Source organism: Drosophila miranda, chromosome 5 (assembly GCF_003369915.1).
Source record: "Drosophila miranda strain MSH22 chromosome 5, D.miranda_PacBio2.1, whole genome shotgun sequence".
Classification (NCBI taxonomy): Eukaryota; Metazoa; Arthropoda; class Insecta; order Diptera; family Drosophilidae; genus Drosophila; species Drosophila miranda.
Genome location: NC_046678.1, coordinates 1,866,858 through 1,881,780, shown reverse-complemented (window position 1 = coordinate 1,881,780; position 14,923 = coordinate 1,866,858). Strand labels below are relative to the sequence as shown.

Genomic DNA, 14,923 nt, shown 5'->3' with positions numbered 1-14,923 from the left:
TAGACGACACATTTAACAATAATACGAGTATTTAACAGTGAGAAAAACGTATAATAATGCATATTTGAGTAGAAAAATCTGAAGATAGATGTTACCTTTGGCATGCCATTCTTCTGGACGGGTAGCTCTGCTTCTTTTTTGCCAGTTTCTAATACGGGCTTTTCCATTTTGTTTGGAATATCTAACTCACGAGTAAAGTCCGATGGGCTAAACTCAGATTTTTCATACTTCTCTAGTACCGGACGCTCGTAGTCTGGGATATCTGGTAGTTCTTCGTAACTTTTCTTTGCTTTTGGCTTGGCCTTGGCTTTCGGCTTTGCCGCTTCTGGTTTCTGTTCCTCCTTTGGCTGTGCAATGGATGCTTTTCGCAGCTTTGGCAGCACTTCGGCTGGCTTTTGTTCCTCAATGGTCTAACCGAAACATCAAGATGAGCACACAACATAAAGACATAATAAAAAACATTGTGGGCGAAACATTAATTAGAGGAGGAAATAGATTCAAGGCAGGAATTACTGAGAATTAGGATAAGTAGATAGAATGCGAATTTTTTAGTTCAACTAAGGCAGTTAGTAAATCGCACAGATTAAGACATTTTTCATTTCTTTGGAGATATACAATAAAATATTCTGATGGAGCTTCAGTCATTTAAAAAATGTATAGCTAATTAAAAAAAATTTAGAGGTACAAATGAACTGGATTATACAATCCAGAAGAGAATGATTTACGTTTGTACGCCAGACAAAATCAATATAGTACATATGTACATATATTTCAAATGCATCGCTGATAGCAGAAAAAGAAATAATTTTGCAAGCAGTAGTTTCAGATTTCTTTCCTTTTTCCAGAAAGACTTGGACTTCCATATTTCAGCTATATTTGCCAAAAGAACAGTAGATGCTCAAGGAAAATACATATGCAATCAATTAAATGGAAAAAAGGCAATATATTTTTAAGCTTATGAGAATACAAGGTTAATAATAATTCACACACATTCTTCTTGAAAGGAGAGCTTAAAGAGCTTAAGATTAGAAAGACAGAAAAGACACAGATAGAAAGATAGAAAATAGTACGGAACTATTTTAAAGTCGTAGGTGAGAAGCATAGATAGATGTTCCACTTCGCTCACCTTTGGGGTACGTCGCTTTTCTGCTGGTTTCAGTTTGGGAATCTCTTCCTTTAAAGCTTGTGGATTTTTGTTAGCATCTAGTTTTTTAATATCAGTCTGCTGCAGGGAATATATGTATTTTCTTATGGGTGTAACTATGTGAAGGTTTCAACTAAAGATTTATTCTAGCTAGATTTTATTGATGGATTGATATTCTCGTACGCTAGACCGCATCCCTAGTTTTGTGAACTTCAACTATTTCTGTATATGATATGTATACACCATATGGATATACACAAGAGTACTTACCTCTAAGGCCTTCTTGTCAACTACCGATGAGCGCCTGGATTCCGCCCGAGACTCTTCCACCTTTGTGTTACAAATAAAACGTAGAAACAAAAACAGACATGGAAAATTATACAAATAGTTCTTAAAGAAAATACTCCATTAAGTCCAACCTACCGCCAAGGAAGATCTCCGTGAAGACACTTTGATATCTTCAACTGAAGTTTCTTCATGTGTTTTAATAATCGATTGTCGACGTACCTCAGACGTAGTCTCATCCTTGATGGATACAACACTTGCCTTATCAACATCAACATCAACATTAAACACGTAACGTATACATACATATAGCATATAACATAGAAGATATAGAACATATATTAAAGAATATTAATATTTTTTTTCTACATACATATTTATGTATCTATGTATGTATGTACATGCATATGTAGATCTTAAGGAGCCTTAGCTTAGACTAAAAACAACCTAGCCTAGCCTTCCATACCTTGCGGTCAACCTTCTTGAGGGCGATCTGTTCCGTTGACTGTTGCTGTGGATAAAAGATAGAACAATGAGAATCATTTTCTGTTTCCTTCCTGTATGCAAACATAAAGAACTAGCAAAACAATTTTATTAATATATTTACGTGCATTTACATAGGTACATATGTACTAACATATATATTTCTGTACATAAAGCTAGGGCTGTTCTGTTTAAATTGTTTGTTCTTTCAATGGAAGATGGCATTTTATGGTTGGCCTAAATTTGTCTAGATATGCGGAGAGAGAAAACGGTTTCAACATTACCTCTTCAGAGTGTGGTTTATTGTCACTCTCAAGCGCAGGGTCTGGTGTCGAAATAATATCTTCTTTTTTCCCTTTCGCTTTTGGTTCGGATTGAGGTTTCTTGGCCTTTTCTCCGGAGCTCTTCTTTTTCTGTTCTTCTATTATGGGTTTTTCATCTAAAACGTTTGGCTCAGGTTTGTCTGGACCAGTACCATTTTTAATTTTACCTAGGTCGGCTTCTTTCGGCTTCTTTAGATTTTGTTTTTTTTTCTCATCGACCGATTTTGGTTGGGCTTCATCTTTTTTCACAATATCGTTATTCTTTGCTGGCTCAGCATCAGGTGTTTGCATTTTTCCCTTTATTTTCACATCTTCACGGTCTTCTTTTTTCTTTGGTGGTTCACCTAATGGATCTTCTTTTGAGACTTCTATTCCTACAGATTCTTCGGGAGTAATTTCGTCCTTTTTCTCTGTATCTATATTTTTATTTTTGTCAGCCTCAATAACTTTCGGAAGATTTTTCTTTTCCTTTTCTTCATTAACTTTCTCTTCGGCAACCTTTTGTTCCTCTTCCTTCATTTTTAGTGTGTTTTGTTTTGTGAGTATAAATTTGTGTGTATTGTGTTCGCGTTGTTAATGACAAAAAGGGAAATCCATAGACACAAAATTAGTATAAAAAAACAAAATTGATTAAATACGAACATTTACTTATGTATATTTAAATCTGAAGATAAATTTCAAAATTCAAAGAAACGGTGTCTGATCAGAAGTGCGAAGATTGAAAGTTCACTGGAGAAACATGCTACATTCTCAAATAATTTGCACTAAAGGTTGCATAAATTCTTATAAGATATCCACAATGAAAATAGTGTCACTAGTCGGAAAAATATAGAATCAGTAGAAGAGGAGAGATGCTCTTCCAGAAAAATAGTTCAGTTCATAGTTGGAAGAGGATGAGATACTAGAAGTATGCAGAAATATAGTAGATGTGGCATTACAGATGTAGAGAAAAATCTCCTTCAGTTATGCAAAACTATTGCAAACCTCATTGCTCGCAGACTGGCTAAGAGGTTTTAATGTTACACCAAATATATCCTTAGGATCCTTAGGCTGAGAAATTTCCAATGGAACGTGCGCCACATTTCTCCTGTTTATTTTCGGCCTTTGATATAATGTCACGCCTGACTGCATTAAAAAACAAAGTAAAATTTTGTACTTCCAAAGACTACTTCCCGTCCACAGAGATACGAGCTCTAGTTCAACCCAATCGAATCCAAAAAAAATGTTGTAAATTTTTAGTTTTTTCGTGTGTACATTATCATGACCGAATTTTACCTTCCGTATTCAGCACTATTTTGATACGTTTAGAAGAAGAAAAACACCACTGTTTATATTCTCATTAGGAGGTGGTTAGAGCACCCACTTAGCTCAGTCTAAGCTCGTAAGTGCTAGAACTTGAGTAGGCTTGATGGGTCAAAATTGATAATATTAAGATCTATCTCTCAAAAGAATCTTTATGTACCTATATGTAACTAAAAATTGTTTTGGTTGAGAATTATCATACGTATCATACGAGTATGTACCTACATTCTTGATACTGAGACAAGAAAGGAAGACTAACTTTTTCTGGATCCGTAGCCCTTACTGCTCGAGCATGCCATATCAGCTATACATAATTATTAAATCAAGTCAGACAGATATGCAGCCTCAAAACAGATGTGCTAGTATTCTAAGCAGCAGATCAAAGAACTGACGCACAAGGCTAATCAAGAATATTCATAGGTACTTTTGAAAAATATAAGCAGAAGCCTACTCGGACGTATAAAATAATTTTAGCTATAAAACAATTTGAATAAAACATAGGTATTTCATCATCTAAAGGGTCCAAACGCACCAAAAATGTGTCAATTTTTTTTCATAGTGCAATGAATAGAATGGCAACGATGCTGATTGAGCCCGTGACTTTTGGCGGTTATAATCATTATCGCATTGTGATACTCGTACTCAAACTCAAAACTCTGTAATAGGGTAGCATGTGGGCACTAAAAACGAAAAACGGAGGTGCTTTTACTAACCGTTGTCCGTGACGCAAACATCTGTGATGATGCTTGATGCTGTGTACGTTCTTCTTGTATGTTCATATCAGAATGTTGATATACTTCATACTTTTCTTCGCTATGGGAGAAACTCTTTTGCTGGACCTGCTCTAGCTTGACCCTCTCTACAACCTCGCCTTTGACATTTTCTTGTCTTCGTGTTACTTTCTCCGCCTGTTGTAATCCTAAGTTTGTCAACTGCTCCTCTTCTACTATTAGAGCTGGTACATTTTCAGATGGTTTTTTACAATCAATTACCTTTTGTTTTTTATCGGTTTCATTTCTCTCCTTTTCCTTGTCCTTCTCCTTCTCCTTTTCCAATTCATCTTTCTTTTTGTCTTTCTTCTCCACAGTGATTTTACATGATGATTCATCCTTGCCGACCTCGTTTATCACAACGACTTTGTAATTTGAAGTGTGTTCTGACCTGGCGCTACTGAATGTGAGCCGCGCGGTGGTGCCATCAAAAGTTGTAGTTATATCTTTGGTTTCTCGTACTAATGTACTTCCCTTGTACCATTCCAATTTGCACTTGCGGTCAGACTGTGCCAGGGTGATTAGGAGTTCAAAGGTTCTCGACTCAGTGACCTTTTGATCGACGAGCTTTCTTGCAATTTCTGGCTTGCACGGCTTACGCTCCTCTTCAGGAATGTCAATCAGGTTGACAATCTGAGACACAGCCTCTCCCTTTTCGTTGCTGGCTACCAGCTTGTATGCGCCCTTATCACTTTCCTCAACTTCGTTGATTTCCAGTTTGACCGCAAACTCGCCATCTTTGGTTTGCTCTACTAGATAAACATGACGCCTGCTCTCCTTTACCGTGTTTGTTTCCTTATACCATGTACACTTGGGCTCGAATTTCGATGCCACTATACACTCGATCACCACAGTTCGTTTTTTGATGATCTTGATAATTTTTGGTTTGTCTTTGATAACAGGAACAACTAGGAACGAAACATGGTAGTAAAGAAAATAAATAACAAGAATGTTTAAAATAAGCCAATTAAAGTGGTATTTAGCTATACTGATACCTACTTTCTATATTGAGTGTCAGGTTCGCGTTCAGCTCGCCCAGCGTGTTCTTTATGTTGCACTTGTATAGGCCAGAGTCCTCTAGTTGAGGATCCACCAATTCCAGCTTAATATAGTACTGGTCCCCACGCTGTTCCATTGACATTTTTATTTTGTTGCTTTCTTTAATCACCTCGCCATTGCGGAACCAAACGATGTCTGGCTTTGGATCTGCTTTCACTTTGCACTCCATGATCACAAGCTTGCCGTTGTTTTCGGATATAATGCGAGGCTTTTCGATGAACGTGGGCCCTTCACCCTCGGGCTCGGGTTCAGCTTCAATATTTAGGTTTAGATTAGCGTTTGATTCTCCATATTCGTTTTTAACGTTGCATCTATATGTTCCACCATCAGTCGCCCCGGGATCCTATCCGCATAGAGAACAAATTGATTGAAAATTATGTTAAAACCAGTCTTTCCTATTGTTGCGTAGCTTTAGACTTGAACCTTTATTTCCAGCGTCAGTTCGTAAGTGTCCTCCGCAATAACAGTCGTATTTATTTTGATCTTTTTGCTCTTCTCCACTTCTTCCTGGCCCCTATACCACGTGACAGTGGGCTCTGGCTTTGCCTTACACTTGCACTTCATGGTTATCAAAGTGCCCGACTCATTCGGTATTATTCTCGGCTTCTCAATGAAAGACGGCGCGAACCCGTTGGCATCGCCAGCACCTAAATGAAAGGAATGACATTAAAATATTTTGCGGTACGTTTCATAAATAATTTAGGTGTATGCGTCTTGCAACATGAGTGAATACATAGATATGGAAAGAGTGAATCTTAGTGAAAATCAAGCTAAGAAGTTAGGGGATCTTTTTTACCTCCATTATTAACAGTATAGTAAATTAAGGAGGGGAATAAATTCTGCTCATGATACTTTTAATAGAAAATATATTAAGATTAATAGTAATATTATATGTAATTATATTAGGCATTTTGATCCAGCAGTCAGTTTGTAGTAGTCACACGATTCGTAGGTGCTTAACACGGATTACGGATCCAATCCGTATCCAATCCTATAAGGAAAGACTTTTATAGGTAAATCATGGGCAACTCTAGTTCTAATCAGACCCAGGTAGGTTAAACATTAAAAACCTTATGCAAGAACAATACGTTTTATGCAGGCTATACATTAAATGAGGATTGAACGCATTATTAGGCATCAGACTTAAGTTTCTACTGGGAAAATTGACAAAGATACAATTATTAGCGTGCATTACAAAAAAGCGTTAGCATGGAGAGGTAGGGTGGAGGATTTCTTTAAGATGTTCTCTTGATGATAAGAAAGGTTTTGGGACGCGATGCAAGAATTCATAATGATAAAAACATAATGCAATATTATGCATTATTGGTACACATTTTATTCTTGAATTTTTCCTTCTTTTTCCTTTTTTCTTTGGGTTACACTATGGTAAAGTACATACAGTTTTGATTGTACAAGGAGGTTGTATATATTGTAATTGTAATTGTAGGAAATAAGTATTTAAGAAGATGTAATACGAATGAGTAGTACCTTGGAAGTTAAGCGCTATGTTTGCATTGCTTTCTCCATACATATTTATGGCGTTACAGCGATAGTTGCCTCCGTCATCTTTTGTGGGATTTTGGATCTCCAGAGTAAGAATGTAACTATCTTTGCTTATGGCCTTGCGGGTCATTTTGGTTCTTTTATTATCAGAGATTTCCTTATCAGAACAATACCAGATAATGTCCGGAACTGGATGTGCTTCCAATATGCATTCCATGATGAGTATGTCCTCCTCTTGGCGGATTGTTGGTTTTTTTGGAAATCGTGGCGACTTGCCATCAGGGATTCTGCATAGAGTTAGAAGTAGTAGTAGAAGAACTATCGATCGATACATTTGATTATCTACAATTGTTGAGGCTTACTTTTTTGAGCCGCTTTCAAAATTTAAATTTATTGTAGCGACGCCAAGGCCGTGTTTATTCTTCGCCTGCGCCCGATATTCACCCTGGTCTGAGGAGACAACACTACTAATCTCAAGACATGCCATATGATAAAGTTTCTGATCCATTGTTAATGACATTTTGTAGCGTTTGCCCTCACTTAGCACAGTTTCTCCATGGGACCTTTGTGCACATTAAGAAAATAGTTGAATATAAACAAAGGATTCTGATATAATTGAGTATTTAATTCAGTTTGCAATTGTGTTAGGATCATATACCACACAAAAAAGGCTAATATCAAATGGAGTTCGGTTCCATGTTCAATCAGTTCCATAGTTTAGTTTACGTAATACGTATTCCTGTGTGTGTGTGCGTGTGCTTGTGTGTGCAAACATGAATATTATTCACTTATATCCGTACCATGTCACTGTAGGCGTGGGATCTCCGACACATCTACACTCAAATGTTACATTTCCCCCATCTTCGCTTTGACGGATTACAGGTCGTTCGGTAAAGGTTGGCTTTATGCCTTCGGCACTTGCGGGTACGGGTGCTTCGTCGCCTATGAAGTTGAAGTTGAAGTTTCCGTGTTACATAATTTACATATGATAAGTAGACCAAGTTCCAATAAATACGAGTATACGAGTAGTCTACTGGTCAGTGCAGGGCTGGTCAGGTGTTAACTTATTACTTAATTCATCGTTCAAATATCCAAAAGGATACCTTCTTTTTTGTTCGAACTTTCGCTGTTTTTTCAGCAAGCTCCATTCTGGCCATATGAGTACAATAAAAATAGATTATTCATAGTAATTTCTTTATACGAGTTAAAATACGAGTAGTACGAGATTTGAAATCACGTGAATTCAACGTCTTGGCATTCATACGTCCCTAAAAGAATTTCTGAACTTCAATTCTTTTTTGTTGTAAAATACATACATACTCGTATGTACATATATGGTATGTACTTCATTTGGAAAGGCACACGAAAATACCGCTCTAAATAGACACGAACTCTAATTCGATTAGTACTAAAATAAATAGCTGCAGCTTAAACAAAACTCAGTAACAAAAAACATTTGATGTTCCAAATCCAGTAAAAATAATTTGAATGGGTAACAAATTATAAAATTAGCAAAGCGAGCTCAGAACGATTAAAAATAATTGCTATGGTGTGTTTGAGCATTGCGATCTGCAATTGCACATTAATACATTTATACAATTATATATGTAAGCCCGTTGGGAAACGAATAAGAACTTATGAAAAGAAACTACTTGATAATATGCTGAACATATATTCGATGTACGATATGTTTGATATCGACATGTACGATCACTTTCGATTGTGCACTTTCCCCAATTGTATAGTAAGTAAGTATGTATGTACGCAAATGTATTGTATGTATCGCGAAATATTGAAAATAGCGCATTACTTATGGCAAAAGGTACTCGTTGCTATTAGTGTGAACAAATTAAATGGAGAAATGGAGAATAGATGAATTCACTGTGTCGTGGCTTATGATAACAACCACTTACTGTCGAAGTTGAGGCTTATTGTTGCATTGCTTTCACCCAATTCGTTTTTTGCATTCACTTTGTATTTGCCAGCATCCTCAACTGTAACATTTTGTATCTCAAGTGTTGCAAAATATGAGTGGACGTCCTTGTCAATAGTGAGCTTTATAAATGGTAAAAAGGGAGTGTATTGAATATGGGTTCTGCTCTTGCTATCCGGCGAGGTTTTGTTTCTTCAATTGACATACTAAGTACTCAATTCTGCCATACCTTGTGCCGTGGCGATTCCTTGACTTCTGCTCCATTGTGGAACCAAGTAATGTTTGGCAAGGGGTCTGCGTTGACGCGGCACTCAAATAAAAGGCGTTTGCCATCTTCTTCCTGTCGTATGGCGGGTTTTTTCGCGAATGTCGGCGCGAAACCGTCGATTTGTCTGCAGAGTAAGGAAATGTCCAATTGAATTAAGTTTGTAAAACGATTACGATAACAATACAAAATATGCAAAAAAGCGAGCAATTAGAAGATGGAGAAGGGAAGAACATTAGACACAAATATCTTACACAGAGATCAAAAGAGAGATTGACCAGGTTAGTATATGATGTGCACAGACCTACACAGTGGGATAGGCAACCGGGCTCAGATGGAAATGGAAATGAATGATCTGAAACCTAGATTTTACAGACTAGACTTCCACTTTTTAGCTCTACTTTAGTCACAAATGTGCCAACATTCAATCTAATGATGGTTTTTTACTCACCCTTCGTTTTCAAGTAGTGAAAACTTACCCACTTGTTAAAATAGACCGAACGAAACCCCCCAATTAGTATATTGAGCATTATAGAAAGGAAAAAATAAAGAAAAATTCATAATTTGAGGCATTCTGTCATGCAAAAATCTGTCGAAAATGTAAGCCTTTATTGCAAATGCCTCGTATAGCTGCATGCAAAAAATTCCAGCTTTCTGTACCTCGAAGTTTACTGCAACTGATCCTCTCTGGGCGATTATTCCTGACCTTTTGGATTCAACAATTAGTTTTATGACGAGGTACAGAAAGGGACACATTTTTCCGAGACACTTTGTAGTGTCTATTTACATAAATCAAAATTTTTAAGTCAGTGGTCCCCACAAATACCTACTTAATTATGATGCTGTTTTTTTTAACACTTGTGCATAGACTGGCACGTTCTATTTCCCATACATCATATCCTTTGCCTTCAATGCAAAGTGGGAAAGGATCATTTACAGCCAATATTTAAAGCTTAAATCACAGCTTAAAATAATTCAATACAAATAGGAAGAAAGCCTAAATATTCGAAATAAATGATTTTTTTTTATTTGACTTTTACTTATCCAGCTCCTTATTGATAGTAAAGAAATTATGTTCATTTATTCGTGCGTGAGAATCAACCTATTTGCATTAAATATATCATGACAGACTCATGGGCACCACTGACTTAAGTCATTTGTATGACGTATAGCTGACGACAGGATTACTTTTATGATTCGGTTAAAAGTTTTAACTTAAAACTGAACTATTCGTGTTACTTGAATTCTGAAGTGATTTTGAGATTAAAGTTTCTGAGGGGGGCAGCGTAAGCGTAGCAACAATTTATGATCATTAGGCAGCAAAGGCAGACTATTGATAGTTCATTAAGCTTGGCTTACTTTTCTTTAGGTTCGTCGGCAGCTAAATAGAGTAAGACCGCCAGAAAATAAAAAAAGTTAATTATTCAAAAACAATTCAAGTAAAGAATTAATAAGTCTCTCATCTCATTGTATTTTGGTATTTATTTAGCTTGATGTCTTGTCTGAGTATGGGTTATACATAAAGTATACTACTCGTACAGTACATACATACATATGTGTGCTTCATTTTGGGGTGCAGAAATATTCATACAATGAATCTGCATTGTGTAGCTGTGAGCTGTGTATGCCACTCTCACCGGAAATTGGTTTGTTTTGTTTTATGAAAGAAGTCTTTGTAGATATGTATCTCCGCATCATATCTATGATACAAGTATGTTTACTATCTAAAGTACTACTTACGCGTGAAATTTAAGTTAATTGATGCAGATACTTCGCCCGACTTGTTCTTGGCCTTGACTTTATAAAGGCCCGCATCGGTTTCTACTACATCGTCGAGCTCTAATACTACCGTAAATTTATTATCTCCAACGGGTTGAATTTTGAATTTGGTGCGGCCATCTTCTACTAATTTGTTGTCACTACGAAACCAATCAATGTCCGGTTTCGGAGATGACAATAACTGGCACTCAAATATCAATCGATTGCCATCATCTTCCTGATGCAGCTGTGGCTTTTTGACAAAGCTGGGAGCGAAATCTTCAGCCACCCCCATGCTGAGGGTTTTCGTTATGCTTCGTCTTCAACGGCTTTGGCTCTTAAGCTCTGGAGAAATTAATACAAAATATACTTATCAATATACCGTACAAAATATACTCTTACTGTTAGAGAAAATTAAATAATATATTATATTTTTATTAATGCTTTCCTCTCAAAGCCTCTTTTAGCGTTCCTATGGCTATCCACTCTTGGTGTTGTTATATGGATATTGCGAAAATGGAAATATAATATTGTGTGCTAGTGCTGATCAAGAATGTATAGATTTGATCAGGTCGGAATAGCTACAGTAAGAAAATTAGCCGCAAGCCACAATTATAGCGGCTAATATAGAATTACACCCTTCTGTTATTTTAGTTATCAATTATAAGGAAACCGTATCCAAATCAACTCTAAATTTATACCCGAACCCGATACTTAGTCATAATCCAATTTGATCCAAAGTCGGCAATCTGGTGGATATGATCATTCTCTATGAATTTGAGTTTCGTCCTTTGGGGGCCGAAGTGGGCGTAACATCTGTGAGATATCACCGAAGTGGATACAAAATTTCGTTGCTTATATACAGCTCTGAGGCGCTCATAGGCACGGACAGACGGACGGACGGACAGACAGACAGACATGGCCATATAGTCTTTTTGAGAATGGGGTGTCCTAGATCTCAGAGACTATAAAAGCTGGAGCAACCAAATTTGGTATCCACACTCCTGTGATATCGGACTTTGACAAGTTTGTTTCAAAATTTCGCCCGACTCCCTTCTGCCCCCACAAAAGACGATAATCTGTGGCAGCCACAATATTGAATATTCGATAAAACTAAAAACGTACAATTATATATAATGATCATATCTATTAGATTGCTGAGTCTGGATCAGATCGGATCATTTTTATAGCCAAAAGGAACAAATCAATTTGCAGTGGCTACGCAGCGCCCGACGACACGCTCAGACTGATTTTCTGTCTCTCTCGTACGCATTCTTTGACTAAGTATCGGGTATTAATGTATAGTTGCGGTCGCCGCAGCAACTCACAACGTTCCCCCTCGTTCTAATTGATTTCATGCGAATATCATCCTTTCTAGCTAATGGCATATTCTCACTGGCCACCATTCACCATCAATTTCTGGGATGGTCCGTAAGGTTTTGTAACACGTATTTGGTATTTGTTAATCTTCACGTTTTTATGCGATAGTTAGCATATACATAGTTTACAAATGCAACCCTCGAATCGCCTATTACCACGCTATGACAGATTTAGGAAAAGTATAAAGTGGTAAAAAATGAAATAAACTCAATTCTTCAGCGCTCCCAGTATTGGAGCGAATGCTGCAGTTTGAGAAATCAGTCGATTAAGCAGAGTTCTTTATACATATGTACGTATGTACATATGTTGTTTGAAAACAAATTGACGGACTGGATATATTCAGATAACTTCTAGAGTTTCGAATAAGATTTAATTGGCAAAATTTGAACATACAGTTTAATTTATGCTTAAACCAACCACTGCTATATACATACATATATTATATAAATATGTGTGTATGTAAAGATTTAAATCTGTATAGTGCATATCGTGAGAATGAGAATTCCGTGCAGCTTCGCATCTCTTGATATCGCCAGGCAAACGAACGTTGCGTTATTCTGTTGCGCACGTCTCACCATATTTTGGAAAATGGAAATTCGATCGCCTTTCACTCATTCAGCATAAATGTTGTTAATGGAAAAAATTTGACTGAACAAACGAAAATCCATGTATTGCACGTTTATTTTTAGTCATTCGCAGTCACCGGCTGTATGTACATACATACATATAGATTATATCTATCTATTTCTATGTGAAGAAATGTTCGAGTGTATATATATATGTACATATATATAGAAAAATATTTAGAAAGGAAAATACAGATTCTGCGATATTCACACACACACAAAATAAGAAAATATACATAAAGAATGCAGGAACAGAAACTTTTCAAATTGTTTAAGTGATATATTCGAAGACACACAATCTAATTTTGTATAGCAATTGGATTGGTTTGGCTTTAGTTTATATTTTTCGCTCTCTCTGGCCTTTTTTTATTTTATTTCATTGCCATTGGGATTGCCAATACAATCAAGCATATGCATAAGCAGGACTATGAACTAATTCTTATTTTTCTTTACATTTTGGGGAATTGGATTTTTTCCTTTGGTCTATTTTTAAGATCGACAACACACCGTTACACAATGCTACCAACAGACACTGCTTTAAAATTAACATATGTATATGTATATTTATGTGCACATATGTATGTATAATTGGAATTAAGAATACACATCACATGCATATATTAATATATATATATAAGAATGCATATATATGCACACATATGCGGGTATCGGTATGCACTGGCCAACACACTAACAGGGTAGACGACCTGTGATCTTTTTTCCGTTTAGTTTTCAGTTTAGTTAACCTCCGTCTCGAATTAGAGGACCTTTTTTTATGATCACTTTTCTTAAACAAGTTCCGACATTTTCTAAAATTCTATAGTCTATTTATACACAATGGGATATCCATATCCATATCCATTCGTATCAGGCATTTTATAGGGTTTTAGGAACAAAAATTGGATTGCTACAAACCTACACTACATATATATGCATACATACAGGATGAGCGAATGCATAAAAATCAAATTAAGTTTTTGATAAGTATATAGCAATGTACTAAACGATGTATTTATGTATGTAAGTACGTACAACTAGACTACAGATAACACAGTACGAGCGCAGCACGAATTTATTCCTTCTGAGGAAACGAAGCGAACTCCACGGGCGTTAGTCTATTACTATCTGCTCCCAATAATTTGTGCTGTGCTCTTGATCTGCATCAGACATATACGTCGGATCTGCCAGCCAGCAGTGGCAGTGGGTGCAGAGCGCAGGCGCCAAAAGCTTTAGCCAAACACTCGTAAATATTAAGGCATTCCCATTTCTCAAAAGAATGGGGTATTCTTGTTGTAGCGGTGAAGGGGGTATATGGATGTTGACCAGATGTTTGCAACATACCGAAGGTATCATTTTTGAATTCATAAATTGAATACATATGTATATTCCTGAGTGGTCAGATCACTGTATCCTGCACAGCTGTACAGGAATCGGAACGATCGAATTTCAAGGCCATTAAAACGCTGGCCCCATCCTTAGGCCAACTCCCCGAGCTTGTTTCCAGTTTGCCATTATGATTAGTCATCTGTCGCGTTCAGACTATACAGATATGTATAAATGATTAGAGAAGAGTGTGAGTAGTATAGTAAATGTTCGAGGGTGTTTTCCTTGTTTCATGTATTTCATACAGTTTGAAGAGTTCTCCTCTTGGTGATTTGTAAAATTTGGTGGGCCAGCGAGAAATAGAAAATCAAATCTATTTCATTTAAAAAGAAAAAATACATGTACATATGTACATACATATGTAACTATGTACGTGCGCGCAGTGTGTATACACATTTGTATGTTTTTACCTATGTATGTTCAAATTAGTACGTACTATGTACATACCATATGTGTGATAAAATTGCATACATACCCATTGTATGGGTCATACAAATATCACAAGTACTTACCGCACTATAGAACTAAGTCATAGAATAGATTTAGAAACAAATACTTAAGGAGGAGGTATAATTATAGAAATACTTCTTCATATTTATGACATTAAAATGTCCTATTTTTAAACAACTAATGGTTGCAAAGATTCTATTTTGAGCGGCTGTAAATAAAATCATCCTCCCAACGCATATATTAACGAGGTGGAACGTTG

General features: G+C 36.5%; 1 protein-coding gene across 22 annotated transcripts in view; it reads right to left on the bottom strand.

Moving 5' to 3' along the window:
- The window catches only part of LOC108164398 (twitchin), a 50,865-nt gene extending 36,895 nt beyond the window's left edge, over positions 1 to 13,970 (bottom strand). For 10 of the 22 annotated variants that reach the window (XM_017300024.2, XM_017300030.2, XM_017300038.2 and 7 more), the window contains exons 1-18: positions 13,864 to 13,970; positions 10,808 to 11,170; positions 9,519 to 9,549; positions 9,032 to 9,194; positions 8,783 to 8,924; positions 7,670 to 7,811; positions 7,232 to 7,432; positions 6,855 to 7,156; positions 5,790 to 6,013; positions 5,307 to 5,709; positions 4,530 to 5,215; positions 4,251 to 4,469; positions 2,197 to 2,748; positions 1,896 to 1,940; positions 1,568 to 1,690; positions 1,415 to 1,474; positions 1,127 to 1,225; positions 96 to 410 (exon numbers count right to left, since the gene is read on the bottom strand). In XM_017300024.2, coding sequence (XP_017155513.1) covers positions 96 to 410; positions 1,127 to 1,225; positions 1,415 to 1,474; positions 1,568 to 1,690; positions 1,896 to 1,940; positions 2,197 to 2,748; positions 4,251 to 4,469; positions 4,530 to 5,215; positions 5,307 to 5,709; positions 5,790 to 6,013; positions 6,855 to 7,156; positions 7,232 to 7,432; positions 7,670 to 7,811; positions 8,783 to 8,924; positions 9,032 to 9,194; positions 9,519 to 9,549; positions 10,808 to 11,120 — 4,020 coding nt within the window. In that variant the 5' untranslated portion in view covers positions 11,121 to 11,170; positions 13,864 to 13,970. Of the gene's footprint in view, positions 1 to 95; positions 411 to 1,126; positions 1,226 to 1,414; positions 1,475 to 1,567; positions 1,691 to 1,895; positions 1,941 to 2,196; positions 2,749 to 4,250; positions 4,470 to 4,529; positions 5,216 to 5,306; positions 5,710 to 5,789; positions 6,014 to 6,854; positions 7,157 to 7,231; positions 7,433 to 7,669; positions 7,812 to 8,782; positions 8,925 to 9,031; positions 9,195 to 9,518; positions 9,550 to 10,426; positions 10,449 to 10,807; positions 11,171 to 13,863 lie in introns of all 22 variants that reach the window. The other 12 variants (XM_033394341.1, XM_017300039.2, XM_017300028.2 and 9 more) reach the window with 11 other exon arrangements.
- Positions 13,971 to 14,923: the final 953 nt, after the last annotated feature.